This window comes from Xiphias gladius, chromosome 16, assembly GCF_016859285.1.
Source record: "Xiphias gladius isolate SHS-SW01 ecotype Sanya breed wild chromosome 16, ASM1685928v1, whole genome shotgun sequence".
NCBI lineage: Eukaryota > Metazoa > Chordata > Actinopteri > Istiophoriformes > Xiphiidae > Xiphias > Xiphias gladius.
The window spans coordinates 23,683,221-23,705,154 of NC_053415.1; the positions used below are offsets into that span (position 1 = coordinate 23,683,221).

Genomic DNA, 21,934 nt, shown 5'->3' on the forward strand with positions numbered 1-21,934 from the left:
TTAAGGGACAAAAAACCGAATTGTGCCGGTGAAATTTAAAATAACAAAAAACAAATGGTCACATTAAATGCATCTCACCGTGTGGCTGCTGCAAACCTCACAGCAACATCTAGTTCAGTCAATTTAAATCATGTACACAATGCACATGACCTAAGCTGTCACTGAACATTAAACAAACAGAAATGTCTTAGTTCCACCATGTTTTCTACATCGTTTTTCAACGCCTGAGGTTTGAGTGGCGCTCTTTTGATTACATCCTCTTGTTGCATCCTCTTCTTCTACAATGGTTTTTAAGGGCACCCGACTGGAGAATTAGGGCCACTGGCTTGTTTATCTTGACAAACAAGCATTTTCTTTTGCGGAATTTCTCGAAATCTGGTTAAAGTTTGTGCTAAGTTTGTTTAGAAGAAGCACCCAGTGAATCTTAATGGTCTTATAAGGTAGATTTGTTAAAAAATGTAACGTGAGAAACATGCTGAGCTGTTTACAGTCACAAAGAGCTAAGTTTACCTCCAGTGTGGCTGCCAGAGGATGTGTTTGCCAACATCCCTAGGAACTCCCCCAATGCTTTTTAAATGTGTGTATGTATTTGTGTTCGCTGTGTTGTCTGTGGCATAAAGAGGCTGAGTATGTATTTTTGCATGTATTGGAATGTACTTATAATTACGTTTTATGAGTGTGTGTGTGTGTGTGTGTGTGTGTGTGTGTGTGTGTGTGTGAGTAACGGGGTTGTGCAGCCCTTTGTGGCAATAACAAAAGGACCAAATGAGAGTTTTGTCCATGTTTCAGGAGTGAGTGATGACTTTGGCAGAGGCGCTGCAGATAAAACACTTTCAACTGAGCACATGGCCAGAACTAAAGGCAAACAGCTGTGCTTAACACTCTCTCTCCTCCACTTTATCTCTACCTTTCTCTCCCATTCACCCATTCTCTCCCTCCTCTTCCTCTCCCCTTCTTTCTATCTCTCTGTCCATCGACTTTATCTCTTTCATTTTCTCTCTCATTCTTTTTCTTGGTGACTCTGGCCGAGTTTCTTTATCTGACTTCACTTTATCTGTCCATCCATTTCTTTCTTTCCTTCTTTGTTTCTTCCTTTCTTGCATTTTTATTCCCTCCTTTTTCCTTCCAGCTTTTCCTCTCTTTTCCTTTTCCTTCTGTTGTTTATTTTTTAAACAGTGCATACAGTGTTGACTGGTAGTTTGCGGACTTGTTTTAAAAAAAGGAGGGTAAAAGTCATTTTCTTTCTTTCCTTCTTTCTCTCTCTCTCTCTCTCTCTCTGTCTCTCTCTCTCCACCTATTTTTCTCTTTCTTCTCTCTCCCTGCTGTTTAATGGGTGGGACGCCCCATTGTACCCAAACTCACACACAACATCAAATATTATGGCTTCGCTTAATTGAAACTATGCAGCTGAGTGTGTGACTGCATATGGAATATTTTATGTCGCTCTTGTTAGAAATTTCAAGCACAATGAAGAAACAACAGATGAGTGGTAAAAGCCGGTGTTGTGGCAACGTGGCCGAGTGTTTGGAGCTTGTTTTTTTTCCAGCTGGATGAACGAAGCAGAGGTGTTCAACCCTGAAGCAACCTCAGAGATTCACATGAGTTTTCAAAAACAGTGAAGTGATTAACAAAAACATGATTAGGGAAAACAAAAGAGCCTAAGAGCACATTCTGTATAGGCTCAAACAGGCAGGTTTTAAAACTTAAAATTAAGCACAATCATGATCACCATTTACCATTAAACATTTTTACTCTAATCTTAACCAAAACAATTCATCATAAAAACACTCACCAACAAAGCCCCCAAAAAACAACTGAAAACTTAACTAAATAGGTGTTATAAAAAGTTTGGTTATTTTAAATCATTATAAATTTGAAAATGAGGCATGAAATACGACAACAACAGAATCTGTACAAAAAAAGGAAAAAGAAACCTGCAAGGTCTTTCCACTGTTTATTCTGTGACCAGATCATTGATCCTCACTTCCTGTTGCTGAAAAAAATGAAAAACGTGGATTTTGCCACAATGTAAAGCACCAGACTTTGCAAGCCACAGGCACTGAACACCGACTTTCGCCGTTGAGGCTCATCAGTAGACTACCCAAATGAAATGTTAAACGATGCGTCCTTTCGGTCACTGGACTGGACTGGACACTGGACTGGTCACACCTGATGTTGTGGTGCTTAAGAGCCGGTTTCCCTGCCTTGTCTTCCAGGTATGTGTACCACAGCTCTAAGTGGATGGTGGCAGGAAACGCTGACTCCCCGGTGCCTCCGCGGGTCTACATCCACCCGGACTCCCTGGCCTCGGGAGACACCTGGATGAGACAGGTGGTCAGCTTTGACAAGCTCAAACTCACCAACAACGAGCTGGACGACCAGGGACACGTAAGCAAAAAACCTTTTCTCTTTATCTTCACAACTTCTCTGCTGCTTAATTCTTTTAAATCCTGCAGCAGTGAACATTTTGTCAAGAAATATTTTCTTTCAGCATCTTTGTATCTGTATGTGACTGGAGACCACGTCTCGATATTTAGAGGATCCTAAAAGATCTGCATGTCAATGAGAAATATGCTAATATTTCCTGTGACAGGGGAACGAAAAATGATAAATTACACAGTTTCATAAATGACTTAACAAAAGTATTTAGTTACAGTATAGGTAACGTAATTTTTCTGCTGCATCATTGCTTAAACAAAAAGACCAAAACCTAAAGATAACTAAATAATGAAAAACTAGATCTTTCTACAAGGTTTATGTCATGTTTAGTGCTTACGTTTCCTCTTCCTGTGTTGCTTGTTCATGCATTTTTAATTTCAGTATTTCCTACATGAGCTTAAGGCAACAAAAGACAGGAGGGGTCTTTCCTCACATATTACACCATCAAAGAGGTTAAATGGTGATCTCATCAGATAACCTAGTTTAATGTGTCGTGGTTTTTATTTCATGTTTGCAGATCAATCGGATGTCAATATTTAAAAATAGTGCTGACTATGCATGTAATACCTGGAACAAAGATGGTAGCCATTTCAGCTGCCATACTTTGGGTTTAAATGTTAAAGCTGTGATTCATTAGTTTCATTTTTGTGCTTTAAACCCTCATGTGACTCCAGTGTTCTGTAGAAATGAATGCTCCCTCGGACTTGTGGAGCTTTTTGGATGGAAGTGTTTTTGATACCTTTGCTTGAAAGCAAAGTCGACACTGTTCTTCACGGGCGTCACGCTTTTAATGACTCACGGAGCCGTGAGACTTGTTCAGAATTGATTTTCTGCAATACAGGACAGTCATACTGGCCTCCCACACTCTTTTTGAAGACGGTCCAGTCTGACTGAATATTATTAGGTTTCTGGATTAGCGCGGAGAGATATTAGAGGTCTGGGATTTGAACCCATGCCCTTGTTTAAATATGTAATATTCATTTCCTTCATGGATCTGTAAAGCATTTTGTAATGAAACGGTTTCGTTAAAGGCACTTAATGACTTGAATTTGATTTGTAGTACGCTCCAGCAGCTGCACTACCGAGCTAAAAGTCTGACCACAATCTGTCTAATTTACAGCCTTGCTTGTATCCAGTCAGTAACAAGGGTGGTGAGCTAAAGTAAGTCCCTTATTGGTTCTTGGCTGCTCTAAAAGGTGTAATGTGGGTTTGGTAGGTGAAATATTTTACTGTAATGCAACAAGTTAGACCACAATTTGTCTGATTTACTGCCCTCTTTATGTATAAGCAGCAAGTGGGTGGCGAGCTAATATGAGTCCCTTACTTGTACTTTATACTTCTCTATAGTTAGAAATGGGAAAGGGACAATATTAGATGCAGGAAAACTGTGTTAGCTTTTGATCATTAGCTTTGATTGGCCCCTTATGTTTAAACCTGCAATGGAAGCTGAGAAAATCCTCAGCAAAATATTATAATGAGCAATATAAAAAAAATGACCAAACTGTACAGTAAGAGTCATTTGTGGAGCTGTACTACACGACCCCTGACGTTAACCGTTTCCAGCATAAAGGTTAGCTGCAGCAAAGCCCTGATAAAACTCTGTAAAGTTGCTGAGTGGCTGGTAAACGTGGTCGGCAAATCTGGTGTTAGCAAGCGTTTTTTTTTTTCGTCAGGAGTTGGAGGAGACCACAGCGGAGCCAAAAAGAACTTTGCGTATTGGACAAGAGGCCAGAAACAGAACTCCAAGTGAACACCAATACTGCTTAATGTCCTACAGATGTGTAAGGAGGCAACAACCTCAAAAGCCCAAGATATTGCAGTGGCTGTGTATCTGTCAGCTTGTTTTCATCTTTTTCTGTCCCCTAGTGACCAGGAATTGATTCATGCGTTTCGCTCACTCTTCCAATATTTTTATCATCAACCTCAGCTTAACTGGTTTTAAATCACGAGGTAATGGTGCGATCTCGATAATGAGAATACACAGCCCTTACAAAAATAACATTGCACTTGTACAAAGTGTATCATTTAGAGATCATAAAAATGTGAAAAATGGCAGCACCCCCCCCCGTGAAACTGAACCTCATAACTCCGAGCTCCAGGAGTGTCTCAGTTCTGCCTGAACTCCATATACTTTTATTAGCTGATGGAAAGTTGGTGCAAACAGGAGAAGGATATGCTGTCTTTTCTGTCAATTAATACCGAATGTCGAAACGGTGGAAGATCACACAGTGCCCCCCTGTCCCGACTGTTGAGCTGTTATAGAGGAGGCTGCTTTGCTTGCTATGGTCTGAGATACCGTTGAAAAGAGACGGAGGAGCTCCTACAAATTATTTTACTCCTCGGAGCTCGCCACTGTTAGGGACACGCTAAGGGGATGCGATGATTAGAAAAGCAGTGTAGTGATGGCGCCGCGACAGATGAATGTTTCCAGTGCTGCGACAAAATGGCGGCATCCAGTTTAGCATACTGAGCTGCATTGGGCTAACGGGTTCCTAATCCGTCACAGCTCTGCAGATCATCACGTCAGCACGGTGGTGACAAATGTAATAACATATGGGCGCTGGTGGGCCAGGATTCACATACAGTTCTCGCTCAGAGAGAGGGGAGGTTGTCTTTCCTCTCCCGCTGCTCAGTTTGAGGGCTTTGCTTCTCTGGAGGGGGGGGTAGAGGCCAAAGGAAATGAATTTTGGAGCTTCCTGTTGCGGGAAGCCTCACCCCTTCACGCTCCTCCTCCTGACTCGGGGTGTCGTGAATTGTCTGGCTTATCAGAAACAGACAGCATACGTGTCAAGAATCATCGGACGTCACAGCGCACAACAGAAGCAGAGCGTGGGTGAAAAAACAATATTTATCATGTCTCAGACGGTGAATCGTCCTCCAGACTGATAAACAGTGCCTCCATGAGTTCACTGATGGCTGCATTTGTGCCAAAGAAAACCCTTTTCACACAAATACAAGACATACTGGTTAAAAAATGTTGTAATTAAAGCACGTGGCAGGACACAGATAATTATTGGAGCTCTCATCTGTATATACAGCATATCTCCTCGGCATGAAAAGCAAAAACGAACTCAAATTAAAAAAATGAGCTGGCGGTGGAAGGTAGTTAAACTATTGCAAAATTCTGAGGTACTTGTGCTCTACAGTTCTTGAGTATTTCCATTTAATGCTGATTAACACTTCCACCCCACGACATTTCAGCGGGAAATGTTGTATATTTAGCTACAGTTACCGGCTCTTTTGTAGATTAATTGACTTGACATGATTAATTGACTTTACATACAAAACATTTATCAGCCCAAATAATATGACACATTGCTGATTATGATTGATTGTGGGATTTCATTTGCTGATTAAAAATGCACCATAACTCTGGACTGCAGTGGTTACAGTCATTGAAGATAAAAATACAATAAAGCATAATGGCTTATTTCCATCGGGGTCAGTGGTGGAAGATGTATCGAGATCCTTAACATTGGATATAATATATGTTAAATAACATTGCAATAATGTAAAAACACAAAAATTCAAAAAAAATAAAAATAAAAAAGTACTCATTGTGCAGGAAAATGACCCCAGTGACTGTTTATATCTTATAATAATAATCGTTATTAATTATGCATTACTTTGTAAGTTTCATTTTAATATAGCAACTAGTCAAGGTGGAGCTCATTTCAATTACTTTATATTCTGTTGGGTAGTTTATGATCTGATCATATTTCTTGTGTTAAATATTAAACTAAAGTGACTATGGCTGTCAAATAAATGTAGCGAAGTAAAATGAGCATTCTCCCCACTGCTATATGATGAATTGTATAAAGTATGAAGTAGCTAAAAAATAGAAATATTCTCAAGTACAGTGCAAGGGTCATTATATTGTACTTAGAGACAGTGCTATTTGACACTGGTAATAATTTTGTTCTGAGTGCAAGCCTTGTAGTTGTAACGAGGCATTTTGAACTGTGGCACTGACAAATTTCTTGCAATATGAATATACTGTACATACAGAGGGAGGACAAATTAAAAGGAAAAAAAACCTGAAAAATGATTGGAGGAACAGGATGACGGTGGCCCCATCCACAGGGCACGAGGGTTCACTGAATGGTTTGACGAGTGTGAATATGACGCGAGTCGTTTGCTACGGCCCCTCGCAGTCGCCAGGTCTCAACCCGGTTGAACTCGCACGGGAGATTTTGGACCAACGTGTTAGACAGCGCTCTCCACCACCGCCATCGAAACCCCAAATGAGGGAAAATCTTTCGGAAGAATGGTGTCCATCCCTCCTGCAGAGTTCCACAGACTTGTAGAATCACTGCCAAGGCTCACTGAAGCTGTTCCACTGGTACGTGGTGGCCCAACACCTTAACAAGACACTTTTTGTTGGTTTTTCCTTTTAATCCCCCCCCCCCCCCGTCTGTATACACGCATGCTTCCAGCAACATTTGCAGCATGGCTTTGTGTTCTTTCACATTCATCAACAAAAAAATCCAACAAGGCTACACCACACTTCCATAATACCAAACTTGGTTTTGCTTTCAGGGATTTTAAGTCATCATGGCAACATGACCAGAGCTCACCGGCTAGCATTTTTCTGTCATTTTTATAGGGGGGATATAATACTGTTGTACTTTTGTTTTTTTTTTTTGTCCCTGGGACACCTCTTGCCTGGCTGGACTCGTTAAGCTTTATCCCCGTGGGTTCAGATCCGCCTCATGCTGTCGCTCTTCCCTGTCGTTTGTTTCCTGTCTGTCCACGCTGGTCTATGGGAAAACCTAATAAAACACCGAAGCAGGCTGCACTGGCCAAAGGCGTTTTATTGTTGCTTCCATTTTGTTTCATGTTAATGATTAATCTCATTGTAATGCTGTTGCTTAAGATTGCTCAAAACATGGTCTACAACACAGGCTGCTTTGAACATTTGCCTGTTTTTCTTCAGTCCAGGGAATCTGACCTTTCAGAAATTCAAGTTTTTCAAATGTGGGCAGTTATATTTACAACGTATTGTAGCCCTGCTCATACAGTGTCACTGCTGGTGACCTAAAGTGAGAGTCCTCATTGTACTTGTTTGTAACGAGTAATCTTACTGGGGACATGACAAATGTTTGTTTGAAGATCAAAAATCAACAATATTTGACATTGATTTTTTTTTTTTTTTTTTTTTTTTTGGTGATACACAAGACATCTGCAGGATGTGTCGGTGTCTCTGTGGTGTTAATGTCCACATGATTTTCAAAGGGGATTGACTACATCCCCTCAGGCCTGCTGGGGACTAAAAGCATGACTCCTCTGGGCCACAAGGCAGCTGTGTCTGTGTGTGTGTGTCCATTGTGAAATCTCTGCTGGTAAGACATGACTGTGATTCAACATGTATTCACTCCATGAAAGCTTTGCTATGTGCAGTTTTAACACTTGTTGTCTGGTAGTATACCTTCCCCTCCCGAAGCAGCAAAAGCAGAGGATTGGGTTTTTCTTGGGCGACACAATGCCTGAACAGACAATGAAAATCTATATCCTTAAAAAATTGTGTATCTCTTCACTTGCACAATAAAATTATAGTCGAAAGGACATAATGAGACGAAATATATATGTATATACATATGTATGTATGTATGTATTTACATATATACACACACACACACACACACACACACACACACACACACACACACACACACACACACACACACACATATATACGTATATGTGTGTGTGTGTGTGTGTATGTATGTATGTGTGAGTATGTATATATGTGTATATATGTATGTATGTATATATGCGTACACACACATGGCTGATTTGCAGTCATTAAATGGAAACTTTTTTTCTGATACTACTACTTCTTTAATTCTGCAATTTCCATTGTCAAAATGCAGTTTTGCAATTGAAAGAACAGCTGCAGGGAAAAAACACACATAATCTGAAAGTATTTCTTCCCCAGTGTAAAACTGATGCTGAGACACGCAGCCAGGAGACATTTGTTTCTTAGGGTAGGCGCAGTTTTGCGCAACTTTTACTGAGCACCCGAGGAAAAAAGACGCCACAGCAGCGCCCACATGGTTTGATTGACATGTGATCTCCGGGTAGAATGTGCCAAAATACCATGGAAGTGAAAGCTGAGTGAGCAACACTGATGGACATAACATCCTTAAAAACGAGGAATGCAGATCGGAGCGTGCATCTGTGTATCTCTGTGCAACAGTCCAGTCGTAATGTGTTTGAGTGTGTGATTTGAGGTCTGGAACGTTAAATGTACTGTTTCTGATACTCTAGTTGTTTTTCCCCCCTCGGCCCTGGTTCGAAATGACCCCCTCTGTTGTAGCAGAGAAGGGAGGTCGGGGGTGTTCGGCTCTGGGGAGGTTCTCTCACTCAAAGATTAATCAAGAGCAGACCGCAGCCCCGAGGCAAGGCTGGGGCCGACACCGTCTGACGCCTCCTCTCCACTGTGAAATAATCCTCGGCCCTCCTGTGAGCATCATCGCAGTGTGAACTTAGTTTAATGTTGTGTGGCTCGGTTGTGTAGAATCAGTGGAGGTAATTGATGTTACGAAGGGGGTGCCTGTATTGTGTTTTTTTTTTTGTAGAGAGGAAAATCAAAAGGACGAGAGTTAAAGTTTTGTGTTTTGTCTTGAAATGCAAGTTTACAGGCACACAAGACATGGTCACATACAGGTTTGACATTTATTACTTGGGTTGTGGGGGCCTTCATTCATCAAATTCACTTCCTAAACCCTAAACCCTAATCCTTCACAAATACATACTGAACCCTCACCAAAATCTTTTTTTTTTTTTTTTTTTTGGTGTAACTTCAGTGTGCCATTGAAGAAAATTAGAATCTGCACTTTCCATGTTTTTCTTTGGTTGTTTCTATGTATTACAAGCAAAAACAGGTTCATAAAAATTGAGAGTGGGATATTTAGTTTTGCCCGTAGTTACTACAACTTCAAGGGGTTAAAAAGTAGTGAAGCCTGGTAAAATATTCCCAAATAGGAAGATGTCCATTTTTTTTTTTTTTTATTATTATTTTCCAAATGTCCACACAAAGAAGGAACATACAAAACCCAAATACTCACACACACACAGATTCACACATGGAGACACAAATTTCCGGACCACAGTGTTTTGTTTTTTCGATCAAGATTTTCCTTCAGTGATTCGGATTCAACTTTCCTCGACACATCGTGCCACCCTGGCGATCGAGATGAGCCTCAGACTATACCATCAGTGCTAATAATATCGACCGCAGTAGCTGCACTTCACCGTCTTTCCTTCCTTCATGCTTTCAGATCATCCTCCACTCCATGCACAAGTATCAGCCTCGTGTCCACGTCATCAGGAAGGACTTCAGCAGCGAACTGTCTCCAAACAAGCCCGTGCCCAGCGGGGAGGGAGTGAAGACCTTCAGCTTCCCCGAGACCGTCTTCACCACTGTCACCGCCTACCAGAACCAACAGGTACGCTGCTCTTATTTTATTACCTCCCCGGAAAACCGCGTCAGTCGTTCACCCCACAAAATTTGCAATCTGCGATCACAGGAATGAACGCAAATTCAAATAAATCCCCGCAAAATGTCCGTCATTTTGCAAATTTTTTTTTGAAATCCCTGCAACTATTTCTTCAAAAACATTGAGGTTGAATTGGAGGAGGAATGTTTGTCAATTTTACAAGTCACCACGGTTTTCTATGTAAACATGATCAAATTCAGAAGTACTTTTACAAGCACTTTTATAAGCCAAAGTCAAATAAATACAGAGCCTCAATCTCAACAAAGTTTTCTTATAACTACACCGGGGACGGCATTGTTTCCCTAGATCTTGTCCTCCGAGGTCGTGCTTCCCAAATTGACCACCACTAAACTCAGCCAAATGCAGCCATTTCCACTCCAATCCCTGACACTAACCATTTAGATTAGGGAGCCATCTGGCAATACTACAAGGAGAAGTAGGAACCAACAATGTTTCCTTCTACAAAGTTTTAGGGGAAAAAACAAACACAGGATGAGTTGTGACTTTTCACTATGAACACAATTTACTGCAAAATAGCACAGAAAAGTTGGCCTTTAGAGAAGGCGCTGCAAATTTATTTTAAGCTGCAATAATCACAAAGATCTCCTTTCCACGTTCTTGTTTGTAGATCACCAGACTAAAGATCGACCGCAACCCGTTTGCCAAAGGTTTCCGGGACTCTGGCAGAAACAGGTACAATATCACAGCATCTGTTTACCAACTGAGCAGCCACACGGTAACAGTCTGCGACAGCCTTTCCCAAGCTGCCCACAAAAATCGAATCTTTTCTTTTTTTCCCCCTGCGTAACCTTTAATATGCAAATAATCCTCTGAAGATAGCGCTTAGTACCACGTGCTGCTTTATATGAAAACAGCTGCGTTGTCTGTTGCCAAGAGGAACAATTCAGACCTGCAGGACAGAGGGACAGAGAGTCTTTGGTGGCTGGTGGGGGGGGGGCGGTCTTGTGCACGTCTCTCTTCATTACTGGCATTAGAGGCTCAGATACAGCAGTGCCGTCACAGCTCTTTACCACCACGTGGCCTCTCTGCAGCCACTGTCGCCCCGGCTCGCAGTTGCAGATCCGACGACGTGCGGGTCAGCTCCGGCGCATGATGTGGCCACGTGCCGCTGCTGCAGCGTAAACCCTCTGACGCACGAGCATACGTCCACCTTTAATCTTAGCTGTAAATTGTTAGCTACTTTTTTTAACATGATGAGAAGGTTCCCTTGAATATGCGTCGCTGACACACATGCTATCGTGGTTGAAGAGTGCAATCTTTACATTTTCTGTAGGAGTGCAGAATTTGTGAATGCTATTGAGTTTGTGTTGTGTCTCCCTTATGCTGCTCTTATAGGTCAAGAGTGGGCTGAATATTTTTCTAGACGTTTTTTTTTTTTTTGTTGATAAATTTTATGGTTTTATGTAACTATTTCAGCACATAGTTAGGACCATGTTCAAACTGAAATATACTGTAGTCGTAAAATGCAGTCGGAACAATGGTTACATGTAATTTAGCCTATTTTAACCTAGACGTCTAGACATCTTTTGACCTGGAAATCACCAAATCCGTGCTTACAGGGTTATTAACACTCTGTCTGAAGTCCGGGCTTCTCATTCCACATTCCCACACACTATACGACTCAGCGAGGCCTGCGAGTCATGCAACAGTCACACGTTTTTTTAGGGCTCAAACAGGCTTCTTGGGGATACGTTGAATATTGGCTCTGTCCTTCCCGTCACAAACTCCCACAACACGGAGACAGCGCAGCACATACAGAGCACACGGACCAGGCGACACACTGCTACGACTACTACTACTACACACGCGACATGCAGACAGGGACAGAGATGATGTTGCACTGCTTCCTGTGACTGTCAACGTGTGTGACCGCAAACAGCCAAACAGTCTGACTGGTCTGATCCCTTTCGTCCTCTGTCAGCTGTTGCTTCAGCTGTGTTGTTACTACTGGCGCGCTGATGTCAGCCAGAGAGAGCTCTCCTATTGGCCGTTGACCCCGTGGAGTCAAAACTCATGTTACTCATCGTGATACACCTTTTGAGCAGGCTAATGATATTATTAAATATGTTTGATTTTGTCAGCAAAGACAAGCTCTTGCTTTCTCTTCCTTATTTGTCTTCCCTTGAGTTTCCTCCTTTCTCTCCTCCTTTCCTTGTACCTTCTTTCCTTCCTCCTCCCCTCTCTCCCTCGATTCCTCTCTCTTTCTCTCGGTTACTGAATTATCATATCTAACGTTTGTGGAGGAGACGAGGGGGGCGGGATTGCACTGAACCACCAGACCCCTCCGCACATGAAAGCAGCCCCCTCATCTGGTCTGCATTATTGGCACACAGATATTTGAGACATCTTTTTTCATTTTTCAAACAATAGACTGTTTGATTTATGAAGTGACATTAGAATTTCATTGCAGAAAAGCTACAGATGAAAAGATAACGGAGAATGAGATATTTGTCCGTGGCAAGAGAAAATGAATTTACCCTCACGTACCAGTCATGATTCCCTCCCTTCAGCCCCGCTGGGATTTGTTTTGTTCGGATTCAAGTAGCAGCCTCATACAATTCATAGGGAGAACTCAGAATCTTTCACCTTAAAAACCCTTTCTGTGTCATTCTGAATTTCATGCTTCGTGTCTAGAGCTGCTTTTTTTTTTTTTTTATCTTTGATCATCCCTCGCCCTTGATCTTCATACTGCTGCTTTTGCATAATTATGGTGATTTAGGGGTTTAATTGGTCTCTCTACTGTAAGGTCACTCTACATAAGGGTGTCTGATGTACATGAAATGTAACTGTAGATACTGTAGCTTGTAATTCAGCCCCACTGCTATATTAGATTTCACACCGCAGCTGGAAGTTTACGTTAAAACATTTTTAAAAACAAATATATAAGAAAAACCTGCGTATTTTCAGTTTGATCAGCAGACCATTCTATGTCTTGAAATTCGAGGATGAGCACGGATTATAATAGCTTTTATTTATAATCCAAGAAAGGTAATATAACCTGCTTTACGGTAGATGAAAACTACACCAAGACAAAAAAAAATGGGACAAAAAGTGGGAACATTAAAAACAAAGCAGAAAAAAAGATCAAAACGGACATTTAAAACAATTAAAATCCACTGGTGATAAAAGCAGCATGACCCCCTCTTGTCATAGAACCGGATGGCGCCCCAACTAACAACATGGTACTTCAATCCGATTAAACCGAAAAAAGGGAGACTCTCCAGTGTCCAGCCAATTTAAAAGAGAGGGTGGGTTTTACCCGTCATTCAGTAATGCTCACATGAAAAGCTTGATCACATTTTGTAGGCACGAATCCTCATGAAAGGTATATTAATGGGAGCGATGATGGGATCGTGTGTACACCAGTATATGTTTCTAAATGATTCTAAACTAATACGATAATATCCCCGTCATTAAGATATGTGTGACAGGGAACCAAGCGGTGTTGCTGAGAGAATAGATGGAGTGTTTGTCATCTCCTTCAATGAACTCTCTCACTGAGCATTGCAGGTGCTTCAGAGTAGGCCTCTAAGGAATACGAATGCTCCAGCCACTTTGTTTTGTAACTACGCGCTTTATATTCATTGACATATTTAAAGCCAATGCTAGAAATCGTTTGGAAATCGTTGAATCTTGGCACAAATTTAAAGTGCAATTTGGTGGGTTTGAACAAGGCTTGTCGCGCAGCGTCCATCGTAATGACGGATTCGCTGACCGGGATCGGAAAAGTTAAAAGGTCAAAGTTTGAACTACAATCATCAAAATGAAAATGAGACGATAACAAAAAGTGAGCACGGATTACCAGATGGAGATTCCAATACAAATACAAATGTCCTTTCACAGTGACAACAAATAGGGCAAAGCGGTACTGGGCCTTTAGCTAATTCAACAAAATAAAAAATAGAAAATACATTTTGCCTATTGAGAGAAAAATCAGTATCGGTTACCTTGAAACAATACAAATGTTGCCTCCAAACCACTGGTCTTGCTTGAGAAATTTTTTAAATTTATCATCCTATAATAAGTTGCAGTCAATTCAGCCCCGATCCAAAAGTGGAAGGCAACAGCAGCAACTACACCGTAAGTGTTGGAAACAAGAAGCTGCAAACATTAAAACTACTTTTGTCATTGCCGCCCTGCCGCATGTGTGTTTTAAACATTACTCAGTTCATAGTAGTGTCGGATTTGAGCGGCATTAACCAGTCGTCCAAAAAAACGAAGTTACTTTTGTTTGGATTTACGCGGTGAGTCGACTGCACTGTGAACGCAGCCCGTTTGCGGTGGAGCATTACCAACGGGGAACTTCAGCATCAACAGAAAGGGCAAACCTGCGCTGCTAATTCTCAGATTAAGCACCAACTTCTATTTTCTGAGTTTTTTTTTTTAATAGCGTCCTAACACAGAACTTTCCCAGGTTCCTAGTTGTGGCAGTGCCGTCAATTGTGTCTGGTGAGTGGGCTTTATGGCCCGGCGGAGGGATACAGCTCATTTGTTGGGTTTCGGTCCCGCAGCAGTGTGACTCCATGAATGAGCGCAGTGATGCCGAGGGTCGGGCCGATTATCGCGGCGCACTAACGAGCTGCCACGGCCAGGGAGTTAGTGGCCCTAAAACAACATGCCGAGCGGCGACGGGCGCTGCTTTCCCTGGGATGGGGGCCGAGGGGCGCGCAGGGAAGTAAATCAAGCGGGAAGGAGAACCGTGTACAGATTCAAGATGAAACGTCACCCAGATTTATGTGCATAGTAAAAAACCTGCTCCTTTTTAATGGCTCCAGTTTCCTCTGAGCAGGACTCCAGTTTCTCCCGCCCCCTTTTCTCTCTCTCTTGTTCTGATACACTCTCATTCAGTCTGACTCATTTACCACCAACCACTCTCTGTCTTTACGTACAAATATGAATGAATGTCACTTCCCCTCTCTGTTCAACTAATCTTTCCAATATTTTTGCTCTCAGTCTCTAATACTGGCTCTCACCCATATCCATCTCCCTGCTTTTCCATTCAGTATATTAGTTACACACACACACACGCACAATACCTGCACTGGTCATATATTTTATGACCATTAATATAAAAATAGCTTTTATTTTCATAGCAATTCTTCATAAACAATGTTATAAAGTAATCTCAGAGGCCACTTTATTAGATACACCTGTACTATATATTGCAACTCAACAGAACAGCCCTGCTTCTCTTTGTAATCAGCTCTTGTTGACATTGTGGGAAACGTGTAAATTGAATTACATATTTATTGCTGAGGTCAGTGAAAGGTGGTGTTGTACTGGACTACATTATATCGAGAGCGGATTTTCCAACTTTTTGCTCTCCCCGTTTACATACACGAGGAAGGCGGACTATTAAATTCCCCTCTGAGTATAAATCAGTCAAGTACAGCACCATCACCAAATGTGACCTCAGTGCTAAAACATAAAATTTAATCAATACCTCTGTGACGGTGTGTGGAAAAAAAAAAAAAACCCAAACATTGTAGGCATCATATAAGTAGTAGACTTTATGGCAGAACAGTTGTATTTCATTGCATTAGATTGTACAGGTGTACTTAGTAAAGTGGCTATTGAGTGTATAAAACAACCTGATACATATCTTAAGAAAAAAAAAAGGGGGGGGGGGTTGACATTATACAAGACCCAAAATGACAACAACAACATTTCAAATGACTCCATCTTTAGGACTGAATGAATGCTAGAAAAAATGTTTTTCCCAAATACTTTATTTAGTTTGTTATTTTATTGCTCAATAAAGACTTAAGTTGTAAAAATAAAACACGGATAGGCTAATGAATAAATAAAATCCAGACTGTGTACAATAAAAATGAGATTATAATTTGAACTAATACGAGGACAGTGCCTTCGCCTATTTGAGATCTCCGGGCAGCTGAGGGACCTGGACGGCAAAGGCTCCGGTGTCAAGTGGAGATTTTGGAACAAGTAGTAGTGCCCCGTCTGCCAGGAGAGCTCAAGCAACCGATCGGGCTTCTAGGGAATCGGCAGGTCATAGATATAAGTGGGAGCCTGGCCGTATAAGGCTTAAAAAACAAATAATGAAATCTTAAAAAAATCAATCAAAGTCCATTCTAAGACCTCAAATATTAAACCCTGTCCTCTTCATCTCACTCTCCATCCGACTCTCTCTCTCTTTTTCTCTGTGTTCATGTCGTCTGGGCAACACACACATGCAGAGGCCATTATTGTCCCACCCCCCCCCCCCACCCCCTTCTGTTGGGTTTTTTTTTGTGCTCTGAAATTTCTCTCTCTGTATGTCTCTCTGTCAGGACCGGCCTGGAGGCGATCATGGAGACTTATGCTTTCTGGAGACCCCCTGTGAGGACCCTTACGTTTGAAGACTTCACCAACATGCAGAAACAGCAGGGTGTGTTAATGCAAATTGTTTGTACAGGAGAGAACAACACTTCAAATTCCACAGAAAAGGAATTTGAAAAAAAAAAAAAAAAATCGCCCCGCAGTCCTTCTTGTCTTCTTCTAATTCTCAGTTTTCCTATAGGGTTGTTTTTGTTTTACACATAGGATTAAGAGCAGAATAGTAATGGGCAAAAATATTTAGTCAGGGTCGGATCCCTTACATACAAAGTGGGAACTGGTCTCTGCGTCTCCACTTTGATGGATTTCCACTTGGTATTATTGTTGAAGGTGGGCGCAAATTGGCGGCTCTAGAAAGAATCCCTCGCTGCGTGGCTCTGAAGGACTGGGGTTGAAAGTGGGTGATTTGACCTCCGCCCGACCACAGATATGCACGGAGCATTGCTAATGGCATTTGCTGGAGTGTCAAGATGCTTTTTTTTTTTTTTTTTAACGGCAGATTTTGCCTCGCTTACTGTCAGACCCCCATAGGAACCTGACTTTTCTGACCTTTTCTGCTTAAACAGACACATTACAGCTCACCGACCCCCCCCCCTCCGTGATCAGCTTTTCTCCTCGACAAAAAACTCATATGGGAAAATCGTCATTCCTGAGTCGAAGTCACAGTCTCCTATTGAAATGAAGAAAGTAATGTAAACTGAAACCCACGATTCAAATAGTCACCGATTGGGATCCTTTCCAGTGAACTGGGTAATGGGGAAATTAAACTACTCCTCATTTTGCATGAGATCTGGATCCTCAGAGACCATTTTGACAACCACTTTGGTAACGCATAACACTGAATGTTGATGTTAATGTTCTTATGTTAACACTGAATATTAGTCAGACTGATGGCAATGAGTAGACAAACTCTTAATTCATTCTTATACTTGTGATTCATTACGACATCTCTTTAATGTACTACATCAGTCCCAATTTTCTTTAAAATTGTTTCATTTTTGTAAGCAGCGAAGTTAATTTAATCCAGCTTGCAGAAAAATGAGTGATTTTTTTTTTTTTTAAGGTTAGTTAGAGTACAGTGTAAAGTAATAAATAGTCAACTCCAACGCTGAGAGCAGTGTACGGCGGTAATTAGCATGACTATGGTGCATGTGCTGTCCCGACCTGAACTCTCCCTCTGCATATTTTCCTTGTATATCTCACCACACACTGCATCAGCTATGGTTGTCCTTCATTTGAGCTTGGCCATACACTGCTCCTCTGGCAGGTCGGCCTTGCGTCTGCTGAACTTTTCACATCTCGTGCAGCCCTTGAACATAAAATTGTTAAACAAAACCTGTGGCTTTTGGATGGCTCCGTGACACGAGTCAGTCTCGGTTGGGCCACCTCCCTTTGTACCGGGTCCAGCACCAGCACAAGGTCTTAGTCATGGCTCATATCAGGGGCCTCACCGCTTGAACGCAGCCCCGTTTCCTCACTGACCCGATCTCAGTTACCCCCGGAGGTCGGCGTGAGGTGACACTCCGTATTTTTGTCAGAGCAGGCAAACATGTGTTTGTTATCATTAAACTCCCCCGATGTGACCCGGTTTTAATTAAACGCCTTCGCCGCCAGTGAACCATGTGTCACCCTGCAAGGACACCGTGGCGTACGTGTGCAGCCTGTAGTGGCTGTACCTGTACTTGAGTGTGTGGCTCTGCCCTTGCAGCACCGGACACTCTTTTCCCCTCGTGTAATCAGCTATTCTACAGCACCTCGAGCCCTTCTAACCAGAGGAAAACATGACATCATCAAACTATCATCTTCTCTTCCCTTCCCTCTCTTTTCCCTCATATATATCTACCTCGCTTTCTTCCTCTCTCTCTCTCTCTCTCCCCACAAGCCCCCCTCTTCAACTCGAGCAGAGCAGAGCAGAGCGCTGCAGCAATATTATCGAAGGCATATGGTGCAAAATCGGAACGCCAGCCAAACGAGTCCTGGATTATTTAGTTATGCCTCCTCCTCATTCTGGAAACTGTACTTCTCCAGCAGCAAAACGAACCCTGGCCAAATTCTCATTAATAGAGAAATATGCGATTGATATCCCACAGCTATCATTTCGCTATGAAAAGCTTGACTGATAGGATGCGATGTCTGCCAACATTTTTTTGCTCTGTGGTGTGTGTATATGCATGTATATTGTAGAATCTCCACTTTCCCCCTTTCAGCGGAATCAGTATAGTGCATGTCCAAACTCCGAGCTTGTGGCTTTTTATTGAGGAAAGGACTGGGGCGGCTCTGTTGACCAGACGTTGTCAAAACCGAATCCACATTTATCTCCACATACCAGCAATATATTTTATTATATGGTTCATGCTCTCGTATCCAGCGCAGGTTCAAAGAGCAGTTTGCAATTAGTCTAAGGGTAGGAGATTGAAAAAAATGCACACGGATCAACGAAGTTATATATTAAATTGGCGACAGGTGAATGCATAATGTAGCTTACTGCTTACTTTATTAGTCTGAGTCCGTGCATGTGGACCACTTGGAAATGTTCCAATTAGAAACTACTACTGCATTTTGCTACTGTCTGCTCGTTTATGAAGAAGGAGAGAGAGGGATGACGTGCTCTGGCCTCGGAGATACATCCCGGTGATGAAGAATCTGTACGAAAAAAACCCAAGATTCCTCGGTTCATTCTGTGGACGTACAAGAATCCGTTTAGAAAAAAAAAAAAAAGCTCTGTCTTTTGCACATTCCAACCAGTTGTAGAACACATTTCTCCTGCACTGCCACGGGCTAGAAGGGATGTGGAGGTCTGGAAATGAGAGACTAATACTAATACCTCCCCACAGGGAAATCCTGTTTGTTTCTTGCTACCCTCCACAGGGAGGTCAGAGGTAGACAGGCAGGGATTCGTGTCACTTTCCCATCATATCAAATTTTCTGGGGGAAAAACAAAAAAAGAAAAAAGTTTGTGGAAATATGATAACATATGGCAGCCAAACACCACTTTTCTTGGCTCGTTCATGTAAAATAAATAAATAAAGAGATCACGTCACTTATATTCACTATAATACAATTAAATAAACTAAAAAATAACCACACATGCTCCCGTTTGGTTATGCTTCATTAAAATAACCAAACAACTACAATCTGATTCTTTTTTTAACCCTCATTAACACTTGAATTATGACCTGAACGTTAGGCTGTAGAATCTTGGCAACATGGGGAAGTGATAAATGCCCTAGAAATTAGATGTTCAATTTTATGTATAATTAATTTTCTTTTTACAATTAATGATTTTATGAATTGTGAGAATCCTTGAAACTCGAAGGTGAACAGTGCATCATGGTAATAGGTGTCAGTTCAGGACTCCAGACCTCATGAGGGCTTTTCTGGCTCGTTTGTGTCTCATCCTGTATTTGGATGATTCTTCTCATCAACACAAACACCTCAGTGGATTACAGTCACAGTCAAACAATTCATAGTTTGACCATCAAACTTTTCAGAGGTCTACTTCTCCACTGATCCTCACGAACGTATTTTAAGTATTATTTGCATTTTTGCACTGGTCCTGATTCAAACTGAACTGGATCTGGTCTTTCAAATGACTCGACTAAGATAAAAGCACCTATACAGTGTCACTATATTTCATTCCGTCTGTATTTGTGTGTTTTCTAGGTGGAAGCACAGGCACTTCGCCCACCACCTCCAGCACAGGAACCCCCTCCCCTTCTGGTGCGGCACACCTCCTGTCCCCCTCCTGTTCCCCTCCGACCTTCCACCTTGCTCCCAACACCTTCAACATGGGCTGCAGGGAAAGTCAGCTTTGCAACCTGGGCCTGTCCGAGTACCCAGCCTGCGCTCGCAGCAACATGGCGGCCCTGCAGGGCTACGGCGGCCTAGCCGACAGTTCCTATGGACGCCTCCAGACTGCCGGAGGCGCTGTGGCCTCTGCTCAGCCCTCTGAATCCTTCCTGCCACAGAGGACTTCCTCCTTGATTGCTGCTGGCATGCAGGGTAGTACTCATGCATCCCTGACCGGTGGCGGTAGTGGCAGCGGCACCGGAGGCAAGATGGATGCCTACAGCGGGCAGCTCGGCTCCTTCCCAGCCTCGCAGCTTCAGTACGTGATGCAGGCCGGAGGTGGCTCCAGCTCTGCCTCTTCCTCCTCATCCGGATCCTCCCCTTCCTCCGCCCATATGTTCAGCGGGAGCCACCACCACGTGCAGCAGGGTTCCTACAATGCTTTCTCCCTCCACAACCCCTACAACCTGTACGGATACAACTTCCCCACCTCTCCTCGCCTGGCCGCCAGCCCTGAGAAGCCCCAGGGAGGTTTGCTCTGCTCCTCCTCCCCCGCCGGGGCCTTCGCTGAGCGCCAGTACCTGTCCAACGGAAGCATGGAGACTATGCACATGATTAGCAACACCACCAGTGGCCAGCAGGGGAGCACCTCCTGTGACGGTCGTCAATATGGCTCCTCTTCTCAGATGTCTATGCACATGGTGTAGAAACCGAGATCAAACCTCACAGTCTTCCATGTTTTTGAAGTCTTTCAGCTGAAACGGAAATCTGTAATCTATGAACCTGAACTGCCGTTCCTACATGAAATGTTAATGTACCGAGGTACAAAAACCTTTCAGAAAAGGATGTCATCTCATGTTTTTGTTTTTAAAAGATGCTCCACCCCTTACAAAGCAATAAGGAGGGAGTCAACGTATTATTAAATTATCTATGTAGTAATAAAGTAAAAAATTGGGACAGCAACTTGACTCTCTTGCTGTTTCTGACAGGAAAGAAACAACAAACTCAGACCAGTGTGAGGAGGAGGAGGAGGAGGAGGAGCCCACATGCTCTGGTTCAGAAGGGATTATCAGTTGTGTATATGTAGTGGTGCAATCATAGCAATAGCCTCTTCCAGTGACTCATTCTTGATTTTTGGGGACTCAAAGGCCATGACATCTTGTAACCAAAGAGTCTTCAATGTGATCCAGAAGTTTTTACTTCACGCAGCACTTGTGTTGTATCGTTTCAGAAATGTCAAGGGGTCAGTGGTTCACCGTCATGGTCTGAAGTTTTGGCTAGAATGAAAGGGACAACTGGACAAGATCACCGAGTGACTCACTGCTCTACATATATATGCAGGAGTATGTGCAGCGAAGTATCTGGGCACTGTAGCGGCCGGTTGATGTGCCAGACAGGGTGAATACAACACATGGACGCAGTAAGTCAAAGGACTGTAGGTCAGGTCCACTGAGGAACTCTCTTCATCCTGAAAACCTCCCGGCGGGCGTGTACATGAGAGTTCAGGACTCTACCACACAACTTCAACCTGTTTTCCTCATAGACTGGAATGGCTTCACGATTTTTGAGTGGATAATGTTTTCAAGCATATATATATAAATAAGATGGCAAATGCAATCGATAAGCTTAAAGGTTGTTGTGTGAAAAGTTATAAAAGAAGAAATAGCGAAACAGAGTAATTAAAGTATGATTTGGTGTGTTGTAGAGATGTGTATTTAAGTGCTGAGCAATATAACAATTTTACGGGCCGATCTGTTATAAAAATGTGTGAAAAAAGGGAAATAGCAAAAAAAAATTTTTTTTGAGGCATTTTAAAAAAATGTAAATACAGGTGCCAAGCACATAAA

The 21,934-nt window shown here is 42.4% G+C and overlaps 1 protein-coding gene across 1 annotated transcript in view; it reads left to right on the plus strand.

Annotated features, from left to right (window-relative positions):
• Positions 1-21,934, plus strand: part of tbx15 (T-box transcription factor 15) — a 40,407-nt gene extending 18,473 nt beyond the window's left edge. Inside the window, exons 4-8 of the mRNA XM_040147710.1 lie at positions 2,217-2,388; positions 9,723-9,890; positions 10,570-10,634; positions 16,253-16,350; positions 19,962-21,934. Coding sequence (XP_040003644.1) covers positions 2,217-2,388; positions 9,723-9,890; positions 10,570-10,634; positions 16,253-16,350; positions 19,962-20,794 — 1,336 coding nt within the window. The 3' untranslated portion in view covers positions 20,795-21,934. The remainder of the gene's footprint in view (positions 1-2,216; positions 2,389-9,722; positions 9,891-10,569; positions 10,635-16,252; positions 16,351-19,961) is intronic.